The sequence below is a fragment of the Arachis duranensis genome, chromosome 7 (genome assembly GCF_000817695.3).
Source record: "Arachis duranensis cultivar V14167 chromosome 7, aradu.V14167.gnm2.J7QH, whole genome shotgun sequence".
NCBI classification, from domain to species: domain Eukaryota; kingdom Viridiplantae; phylum Streptophyta; class Magnoliopsida; order Fabales; family Fabaceae; genus Arachis; species Arachis duranensis.
In genome coordinates, this window is record NC_029778.3 from 64,312,486 (window position 1) to 64,324,287 (window position 11,802).

The window sequence follows — 11,802 nt, forward strand, 5'->3', positions numbered from 1 at the left end:
TACGATAGATGACCTTAGACCGTTAAATGGAGGATGTGTATAATGAGTGAGTGCTAATGATATTAAAATTTAGTTTGAGAATTGCATGCGACAAGATGTCAAAGGGTTATACAAAAGTAAGTGGCAGATTATTTTTTGTTATTATTAAGATTATTTGGCATAGTAAAAATATAAAAATTTTTGAAAATAAAGTGCCTCAAATTAATAATAGTTGGAAGCATGTTAATACATTTGTAAATCAATAGGGTGCAGTAAGATTAAAATTTCGGTGTCTGCGTATTTCATGTCGTGTTTTATATATATATATATTAAATTTAATCATTAAATTTTGAAAAAAATAACAATAATACCTACGTACCTTCATTTTAAAAATTATTTTTCTATATATTATCCTAATATATAGCAAAGCTTTATTTAAATTTCGCTTTATAGATATTTATAAAATCATAAACAATATTAAAAACACAAAAGATAGATTTTATATGATTTTCGGTGATACAACTAATTAATATAAATAACACAAGGTAACGAACTAACACAAAATTGAGTTCATAATTCACAAAAAGAGTCAAAAGAACTAGCCTGCAAGTATTCAAAACTTTGTATATTGATAAATAATGTTATTTGATCATTATATCTAATATTTGATGTTGATAGAGGAGTAAGAAAAAGTAATCAAAGATGAGTAGTTTACAATGGAAGAAACTGAAAGTCTTGGGAGCAGATTTTTATGGCACTGTTTATCTTGCAACTGTTGTTGATACACAAACACCATATCAGAGCTTCATTGCTGTGAAGAGCTCTATTCCCAGGTTGGCATTCTCACTAAAGAAAGAAGAACAAATTTTTAAATCATTGTGCAAAGGTGAAAGTGGTGGTTGCGAAGAAATCATTGGATGCTTTGGAACTGAGACCACAAGAAACCTCTTCCGGAGACCGACGTGAGCGTCTATACACGCATGATTGTTAAAGGGCTTTCACATATTCATCGCAAAGATATCGTCTATTGTGATCTCAAGCCGGAGAACATTCTTCTGTTTCATTCATTAGACAAAGAGAGTGCAAACTATCAATTGAAGATCGCGGAGTCCGATTATCTAAGACCAAAAAGGAGGAAGCAGATGTCGTGGTTTGGAAGTCCAAGCCTAGAGGTACGTCGTCGTACTTGTCGTCGGAGGCATTTTCCAGTCATATTGATACTCCGATAGATATATGGGCACTTGGCTGCATAGTGATTGAAATGCTAACTGGATTGTTTGCATGGGGGTGAGAGCTTTTTGCGTACTGAGGAGTATTTGAGGTTTTTCGTTGAGTATCTTGAACTATCATCCAAGAAGTCAAAAAGAATCAGTATTTTCTGTTATGATTTTTTGAAAAAGTGTTTTATGAAGGATCCTACCAAGAGGTGGACTGTTGAGATGCTTCTTGATCATCCTTTTCTTTATATCACACTTTTTCATTCATATCATTCATTTCTTTATGGTTCATGTAGTTAGAGAAATTATATTGTAAGATTGAATTGTGGTTTTGTTTATTGTGTCCCTTATCCAAGGGCCTGATGGCTATGCCGTAGGATTTCTTGGGTCAAGTTGTCTTCTTCTCCTTGATGGCTTTGCCGAAAGAGAGTTGGAATCGGACAGGATTAGAAAATAGAAAAGTTATACAAAGTATTGAAGAATAATGAGTCTCAGGATTATGGTTTGTAAGATTTAATAAACTATGTTAATAATAGTAGTTTTGTTTGCTATTTGTGCTTTGGTGTTATCAGTTCCTTTTTATGTTTCAATTTTTTTTCTTTCTTCCTTTTATAATCATGCTTTCAGTATATGATCAAATAAATAATGGCTGACACAAGCGGTAGTTATTTGACTTGTTTAAAGATAATGTCCTAGGTTTGATCCTTAAGAACTAAATGTATGGTGTATGCAATGTTTTGTAGCTAATTTTTTATTTACCGAAAGATAAATTGAGAGATGTTAGGTGATTTATATTTTTTTAACTAAAATTATTAACCGTTTAATATTTAAATAACGTTTGGTATACTAAAAATATCTCATATGAGGCAAAGATACATCTCTTTACCATTAAAATTTGGTGAAATGCAAATTGAGTAAGTTCAACACTTGATTCATTACTTTAGTTTACAAGAGTGATCTTTCTGAGAGAACAAGACGCAAAATCTTTATATTGATTACTGAACATAGAACTGCATTCCAACAAAATTGATACATACCTCATTCATCTCTTCATATAAGTTACTAAATAAAAACAAAAACTAAATAGACCCTACTTATCATGTCTCTGTTTAGAATTGCTATCTTGATTAAGGCCTAATCCTAATTGGTTTTAGTAGCATGACAAAAACATGCCCTAAATTATTATCACTAGTGATGATGTTGTCTTGACTAGAATTCTCAGCAACATCATCAATTGATAAAACTTGTGGAGCTCTGAGTGTTCCTCCAAGAAGATTAAGTGAGTACAGAACATACATACAATATTAAGATGTAAGAATGTGAAATTGAGAGAGAGATTGAACTCATTAATAAAATTGTATTTTTAACATGTCTTTCTTCTTCTTTTCCTTGTATAACATATTCTCATTCTAAATTCTAACTACTAGTAACCAAACACAATAATGATCTCAAAAGTTTGTGTCCGCCCTCCCTGTTTCTATGCCCCTGTTTCCTGTTGTCATGGAATAGAAACCAAACACAGCGACATCACAAAAGATAGCTTAGTTCATAAACAATTATATTAGGTGTAAATAAAAAATTAGTTACTTCAAAGTACAACTCTAAAAGTATACACATCACTTTTATCGGCCAATTTACTTGAAATGAAATAATTATATAATCTAGTTTTAATCTTCTTATTAGCAAAATAATCCAATCATTTTTGTTGTTTCCTATAGCTTAATTGCACATCTATTTTTGTTAACATAAAACTTAATTAAATGTCGAAACAAAAATTGCACTTCTTTATTGTTGTTCCAAGAACTCAATGTCCTTAAAAATTATTAAAAAAACTTATTTATTTTGTTTATAGAATTTAGGAAATGTATATTCTAAAAATGCATTTTAAAATTCTTAATTGAAATATTTTTATAAAAAGTATACATAATTTAAATTTTTAATATATTCATTAAAAAATTTAAAAAAAATTAATAACAGTCTTAACATTTATTTTAAACTAAACTCTTATTTATATTTCAAAATTTAATATATATTATCATCTCAGATTAAATTACCACAATCCCACACCAAATTATTAAAATTTTGAATTGAAAAAAAACCTTCCAAATGTTTTCATATTTGAGACAAGAATGGAATCCTCCACCTCACTCAATGTATGCAGTGCTTACACACTAGTTATGATCATATAATATTTTAGCTTCAAGCTACTTTAACATTTCCAATGCTTTGGGATTTATTATTTATAGCCAACCACAGCATTTGGTACGGATGTGCATGGCCTAGCTCAGCTCGAAAGTTCGGTCTAGATCTAAATATTTTATGAGCTAATTTAGTGTGATTTCATTGGATCTAGAATTGGATAAAGATCTCAAAAATAAATGTGATTATTATTTAAGACTTGATTTAGATCAAGGCAAATTCGACTTCACTCGATCCCATGTGCATTTTAAAGGGATTAAAGAATATATATATATTTTAAATTAATTCTAATATTATGTTGTATTAATTATAAACTTATTGTTTTATTTTTAATCACATTTAGTTGAATTAGAAAATAGATCAAAGAAGCACGAAATTAGAATTTATGGACAAATTCATGTGTAAATATGGATATCAACTTCTCGATAACAAGTTTTTCTTTTTTATAAATAAGTGCATCATAATTTTTTTACATAAAATTTATCAAGGCCCAATTTTTACCAATTTAGACCTGGTTTTAGTGTGGTTTGAAAGTAGTATGATTTCACCAGATTTAGGGTTGAGTAAAAAATTCAAAAATAGATCCAATTATTATTTAAGACCGGATCCGATTCAAGACGAACACAACTTCACCCAACTCATGTACAATCCTAGCATTTGATCAGTTTTTTTTCTTCTCACGGTATCCCCCAACCCGGCAAGTCAAATACTAATTCGCTGCGGTACTAAACTTCATTTAAGGGTTTACCGCCGGTCAATGGGTTGCTGCATGCATAAGGCGGGATTCGAACCCCCGACACTTGCTTAAGCGGACTAGTGAGCTAACCACTAGACCAACCCAACTTGATTATTTGATTAGTTATTCATTTGTTGCTAAAACGTTCTTCTTTTCTTTTATATTTTGTCCCTTCCTATTTCCTAATTTACCCTCTTTTTCTGCCTTCCTCTAACTTCTCTCTAATTAAAGTTGTTTCTATGTAATGAAGTTTGAAACTATTGCAATTAGCTCCTTGATCTCTTTAAAATATAATTTTAATATATGTATAAAGAACTGAAACCAATCTAGGAACACAATATTACAATATGTTTTTAACTATAATATTTTAAATTTTTAATCATTTTAGAATTTAGAGGAGGTTGTTTAAAATTCAACTAAAAATCTCTCCACTTGGTTAGCAGTTAGTGCAAAATCCAAATGGTAGCGTTTGGGTACTGTCCATGTTCCTCTAAGACATGGACATGGTAATACACATCCTCCTTTTGGTTTGATGAGACACAAAAATTTGATAGACACGGAATGATATAAAAGGACATAAATACACAAAATTTGTGTACTACCTATAAGCTAAGACACTAAGACATAGACACAAGACACTGATTTTTTTCCTTTAAATCCGAATTTTAACCCTAAACCCTAATAATGTTTCTTTCTCTCTTCTCTTCCCTCTTCCCTCTTCCCTCTTCTTCTGCCTCTATTATCTTTTCTCAATCACTCCTCCCTTTGCCACCATTGCTGCCGCCACTCTTAGCCACTCCTCAAGATCTGTCATCCACCACTAAACAGTCGCAACATCCCTCATGAGTAGCAAGTCGCTGCGCTGTCACAGAGCTGTCATCATCCACCGTCGCGACCCAGCAACTCAGCGTCATTGTCATCCACCCCTCGCGGCCCAACACCTCACAACGCCCACCCCTCGCGACACAGGAACGCTCGTGCCTACTTGTCTTCCTCCGTTTCACAACTACCATCGCCTTCCAACAATTTGCAGCTGACATTGCCTTCTTCTCCCATTCTATTGCTGTCACCCCATCTCTTCATTCCCTTGCTTTTTTTTAATTATGGTTGATTGTTTCTGTGATTACTAGTTGCCTCTATCAATCTTTTTTGAGATAGACAAATATTTATTGTTAAGAAATTTATTTCAAGATTTTTTGTTAATTATAGATGATGATGATGATGATGATGATGATGATGATGATGATGATGATGATGATGATGAGGGTGGTGGTGGTAGTGGTGTTTCTGATAAGGATAAATTTAGTATTTTGATATGAATAGAAATTTAGTGTATTGTTGTGTATATTATTACCAAACACAATAAAAAAATTGTGTATTTTATGTCTATGTGTTGTTATATCTTTGTTTCTGTGTCCACTCTTTTGTGTCTTGTTACCAAACGGAGCCAATTGGAACTATAATTTCCATTGAGTGAAAAGCACACTGCTTCCTCATTCAACATCATTCAGTTAATTGAATAACATTTATCTTGCTTGAGGTGATTTTTTTCTCATCCCCTTTATATGATTTCTAGAATTTTAATTTTGATTTGTTTTATTTTTGGAAAATTTCTTAGAAATAAAAGAAAAAGGCAAGTTGGGTATATAAGAAAATTTTCCTCTTTTAGCTATTTCTTTTACTCTATTCTTTTTTGTTAGTATTTTTTGGTTGGTGGGTTGGTCAGTGTGTTTGTATTTTCATGATTTATTGCCGAACTCAATATATGGACATGTTTGTTCTTTGTTGTATTTAAATTTTTGAGTGCTGATTGATGTATCACTTGGAATTTAGTGGAACTTATACACGTATGAAGATGTGGTTTATGGCAATCAAACTTAATACCATAATTAATGATGTATAAGCAATGGCCACTAGTGGTAAATCGAATTTATTAGGTTCGATTTAACACACGCACACACACACAATTCGAATTCATTTGTTTCGAATTATATTTCACCAAATTTCCATACCCAAAATGCCACATCCAAAGAAAAGTGAGGGAAAAAATCACAAGATTCATACTACAAAAATGGAAGATGATCCGAATCGTATATATCGGTTGAATGGAGTTGTCCATATTACTGGTAGCATCCATGAAGAGAATATTGAATGAAATTTTATTTTTTAAGTTTGATAAGTAATGTCAGTAGTATTAAACTGCTTATGGTAGTTGTTTATAAAGGTTAGTTAGAAATTAGAATTTTCAAACCAAAAATGGTGGTTAGAGTAGTCATTTAGTAATTTGTTAGAGATTTCAAGCTATGAATGCTATTTAAAGTAGTGATTATATATAACTGTTACTTAGAGTGGTGATTAGAGGCTCTGTTAGAATTTGTAAGTTATGAATGTTAGATTAAGTTGCGAACTGCATCGACAAATTCACAGTGAAGTGCACTTGGATGCAGGAGACGTTCAGTGAGCTTCCTCAGGGCGTAGTCAATGCTACGATTAGGAGGTATACCAGGCATATATCATGATGCTGTTATCGATCCAGCTCTTCGGTAACAATTCTGGTACACGTCTTCACATTAGTTGGCTCCCCTACGCAGCCAGGCTATAGGACATGGGTTGATACGGTTGGAAATTTGTTGCTCTCTCATGATTATACCGATGCATGTGCCATGTGGCCAACAAGAACATTGTAAAGTTAGCCGGTCCATTGCAACTCCTTTAGTCATGAATCTTCTGGGGGTTCCCTAGTTTTATGCCTGATGGATTTGACGCCTTTCATTAGTCATTGGCCTCGATGTACTTGCTATTTATTTATGATATGTTTGTTAATATTTTTAATGGGTTATTTTTGTTGTTGATAAAATGTCATGGGTTGTAAGTAGTCAAGTTATCAGTGAACATTAAGTGAGAAGGAGAGTCGAGTCACGCATTGGAGGCTCAAGATAGATATACTTCAGGCCGGGGATGTGAGTATTTAGTCTTTTAATATATTTATCGTTAATGTTGTTTTATTAATTTTACTGTTTATGATGACATCATAATTATTTCTATTCATAGTTCACGTGGATGCTATATAGCTTACCTGATGTCATTCAAGTGATGCATCCCGAGGTACTGGAGCCACGACATATGTTGTTATGGAGGGATACAATAGCATTGATCTACTTTGTTGTCATAGAGTGGCATCAGGTGGATCGGGTACTACCACAGCTTGGTGGAGTACAGCATCGACCCTCGACAGCACTCGATATTGGTTTTTTGATGTTAAAGGATGACTGAGACGGAGATCGCTAGTTTTTTAGTACCTTACAGAGTTAGCACATTCATTGGACCAACAGGGTACCGAATGTGTTATGATTTGATGTTGTTCCAAATCCAGGACCGTCACATGCGCTGCGTACTTGAAGCGGTGGCATGAGCATGGCAGGAGATTCTTGTCGCCTGTGCTCTTCCTCGATGATCCCAGGGTAGTTACAATCCTGGCCGAGGCGATGTGGAGAGTTCCAAGATAGGTTCTTGATATGGATCAGGTGCCTGATGTCCCAGACAGACGTCGTGTTGGGACACGTTCGAGTCAGCGTGAGTGAAGGTGGTTAGACGATGCGATTGATGCATTAAAGGGCAGGGGTCGAGACCGTAGAGGAGCTAGGGGTCATGGCCGACGGAGAGGGAGGGGTGGGATTGGGGTAGAGCTTGACGTGGAGGGAGAGGCGGAGAGGAGGATGATGATGGCGGTGACGAGGGTAGTGATGGTGAGGATGATGGTGGAGATGATGGCTGCGATGACAGTAGTGGTGGAGGACATGATGGTGGGATGAGTGGTGGATATATATGGAGGAGGTGGCAAAGGACATGATGGTGGAGATGATGGTGGTATGGGTGGTGGTTATGGAGGGGGTGGCGGAGGCCATAATGGTGGATATGATGGTGGAATAGGTGGTGGTTATGGAGGAGGTGATGGCGGTGGTGAGGTGGAAGAGGTGTTGATGGAGATGTTGGTTAAGTGGTGGCGATGGAGGTGGCAGAGATGGTAGTGGAGGGTTTGGTGATTATTTTGTTGGGATTTCTAGCAGTGACGCAGCGGTGTACGAGAGCCAGTAAATATAAGTTAATTTTTGTCGCATGATGTATAATTTGGAATAATACAGTCACCGATTTTTCACATAAACTAAGACCATTAACTATTAGACTAAAACCATCAACTATTCCAGAAAAGGCATTTGCTACATTAGTTCTGGCTTTATTACTATATTCAACAGCTCTTTCCTTTGCTTTATGAAACTCCAGAACTAAACTCAATGCAAGAATCAAGAATTTTACATATTTGGCATCCTGTCCTTGATTCAAAATATCAGTACCACTGCTTTGAATAAACTGCAAAATATGTGCAACGGATCCATTATTAAACTCATATTAGAGAATTGATGCAGGATACCAGTCAGTGCAGCAATGAGTTTAAAATAACTATTATGTTTCTTTACCCTATCCAAAGTGGCAAGGGGATCGACTGTCAAAGCATCTGATTGAACAGCTCCACATTCCAAAACCAACTTGAAAAAAAATGGATAAAAAATATATCTCTAATTTGTAAGAATTATGCGCTTTTGAATAACATGAATGTCCAGATCCAAGAATACAACTCTAGAAAATGATAAATTTCCTTCAACGCACAACAAATTAAAATAGCATGGACTAACTATAGTATTCTTTTACTCCTTTTACTGAATGAGTATATGACTGATGTGCTCATCATTTTGCATCAAATACCAAGCCAGTTCCCAAAACCGTTACCACGATTTGAAGTGAGACAACACCCAATCCAATGGTGGTGAAGGTGTGTGTCAACCCAATGTTTAATTCAAGGTGAGTACAATTATCATTACACGTAGTAAAGCATGTGCTTTTTTTTTTCTGTTCACAAAAATTAACATATGGGCTATGATCCTAGCATGCATTTCATTTCATAACAAACATATCTAGATACAGTCCAACTAATCTAGATCATGAACAACCGCATTTTAAAGTGGATCCAACTATCAAACTAAGCCTGAATCAAGCTAAAATGAATTAAACTCACCTTGCGAAAGAATAAGCAAGGAGAATGCACTTCGTTGGTGAAAACAAATTCAGGAGCAGCAGCGACCACATGAACATCATGACCAGCAAGGATTAGTTGCCTTACCACCTATATATATACATGCAATTGAAATTGAAATTGCAATTCAAACTTAAGTGCAATGCAATGTCCAAATAATGAATCATGAATGACAGTGACAATGAGAATGAGGATGAGAAATAAGAGGTTACCTCTGCAACACGAGTTGTGTGGTCAAATCCATGACCAGTGACATAGTAAGCAAACACCATTTTCTGTGTGGAAGAAACAGTAGCAGCACCATCGCCATCATACTCTTCCTGCTGCTTCATCCCCATTTTAATTGCTACCATTTTAATCGCTATCATAATTTTTTAGCAGCCACACGTTGTTGCAGAGCTAATCCAGGAATCAAGACGGAGTTGAATAGCGGTGATTCGAGGCGAGGCATGGTGAGACAAGGCGAGACGAGGCGATGCAATGGGAAAGACAGACAAGCGGAGCAGAGCACCTGTGGACCGTGGACCCGTGGACGATACAGACAGACGATGACCACCCAGCGACGGACAAGGACGATGCCACGGAAGATGGCAGCAGAGTGCGATGGAGGAGAAACTCAATTCAGATCTTAGGAAACTAACTTAGGGCTGGATATGATTTTTTAATTTGGGGACAAAATGCAAAGGTACTATTGGTATTTTAAAAAAATAGAAGAGATCTTAATTAATTATTTTAATCTAATTATAAGAATATTCTATTTTTTTACAGAATATTTTGTTATTTTAAATAGATTTGTGACGGTAGGGACTAAATTAAAAAAAATAACGTATAGGGACCCAATTGAAAGGAAAAAAAGTATAGGGACCTAATTGAAAATTCGGTGAAACTATAGGGACCTGCAGAGTAATTAAACCAATTTTTATTTATCTATCCATTCTAAGATTTTTGTTTAGGTTTTTAGTTTCATCTTTTATTTATGCAGTTTTTTCTTTAAAGTCAAATTAAAAAAATAAAAAAATCTAAAAAGAAAAAAGGAGAAAAATATCATACAATTAACAAAGTTGTTGATTTCAATTTTCAAGTATCCAAAATTTTAGATTTGTTTCAAATTATTTTGAGAATTAGTGTCAAGTTAAAAGTTTATATTATTAAGATTATCTTAGTTTAGTCTCTCTTTTTTCTTTGATTTTTAAAGTACCACTTGTTTAAAGTTATCCAATAGAGTAATTGCTGTATTTGATGAGTAAGACTAATATTGAAAATGGTCCTAAAATTCTTATGGAGTAATATTTAATTTGATTAAATAAAAAAATTATAGATGAGATCGAATTTAACTATTATGCAACAATGAAGTATTTAGTCAATTTGACCATTAAGGTGGAGAAGCAGCATCAACTTATGGCAACTTGGCTATCTTCTTTAAGTCATAAAAAAAACTTGGCTCTCTTCAGATGCTAATTCTATAAGATTTAAGGAGCAAAGTTTGATAATAAGATAAAATTCAAAGTTACAAATTTCAAGAAGAATCACATAAATCATCAATATAAGAAGAAGAATTCTTCTAATGCTATTTCTAATTTTTCTTCAAAGCCAATAATAAAAGAATTTGTTGAGTATGCTCTAACTAGAGATAAGTACTTGGAGGAACTAAAAATAAAAAAAAGTAATTAAAGGGGTTATTGGAGTGTGAGCAATTTGAAAAATAAAAGAAAAAATAGAATAATTTGAGAAAAGAAGAATGTGAAAAGAAAAAGAAGTGAGTACTTGAGTGAAAAGAGTCAATTTTTAACTGAAAAAGAGAGTTTTGACAGAAAGAAAGAGAATAGTGTGAGAGAGAAGTCAATGACAAAAAAAAATGAAAATAATAAACACACTTGTAAGAAAGATTTAGATAATTCTAGATTTGACAAGAGTACATTAGTGTCATTGAATTCCAAAAAATCTTTAATTTATTATATATCTATACTACTAAAAAATGGTAAAAACTGTTGAATTTACTAGCGGAATTCTCAAAAAGATCCGACAGTATAAATGTCGCCGATAACTGATTACCAACGGATTTTATGGATCTGACGCTAATTACCATCTTTAGAGTGGCCAATTATCATTATAAAAATCTATTAAAAAATATGTCTATTTAATGTTCTTCACTCATATTAAATAAAATTTAAAAAAACAAGGAACAAGACGACAACGTCACTAACTGTGTCTGCTCCTAAAATGTAATACACTCATTGTCCCTAAAAACTTACGATTTCAAACCTTAACTCGTAAGTCATCAACGTCGAATATATTTTGGAAGGAATGAAGATAAAGATTTTTTTTGAATTAAAGTAAAGCATAAATGACAAAGGAGAATATGAGATTTTATGAAAATACAAACCCAAGCAAGACTTCATTTTTGAATTCGAAAAGCAGAGGTGGAATCGATTTATCCCAGTTATAATTTAATAATATCCATGTGGCTGAAAAAATAATATGTCATCATTTCACCGTCTTTCAACCTTTGGTAGGATCCGCTATGACTATTTTCGCGTGTGGTTGGAATTCAATTGGTATTTCTATTCTTCAAATATCTTTCG

At 33.8% G+C, this 11,802-nt stretch overlaps 1 protein-coding gene across 1 annotated transcript; it reads left to right on the top strand.

Annotated features, from left to right (window-relative positions):
* Positions 1–681: 681 nt before the first annotated feature.
* Positions 682–1,270, top strand: LOC107459280 (uncharacterized). Its single transcript, XM_016077503.1, has 2 exons — positions 682–941; positions 1,051–1,270. Exons 1-2 carry the CDS (start codon positions 682–684, stop codon positions 1,268–1,270), a joined length of 480 nt encoding a protein of 159 aa, XP_015932989.1.
* Positions 1,271–11,802: the final 10,532 nt, after the last annotated feature.

Coding starts and splice junctions, on each gene's coding strand:
- LOC107459280 (XM_016077503.1), top strand. CDS start 682: ATGAGTAGTTTACAATGGAAGAAACTGAAAGTCTTGGGAGCAGATTTT. Junction 942..1,050: donor AACCTCTTCCGGAGACCGAC/GTGAGCGTCTAT, acceptor TTCATTCATTAG/ACAAAGAGAGTGCAAACTAT.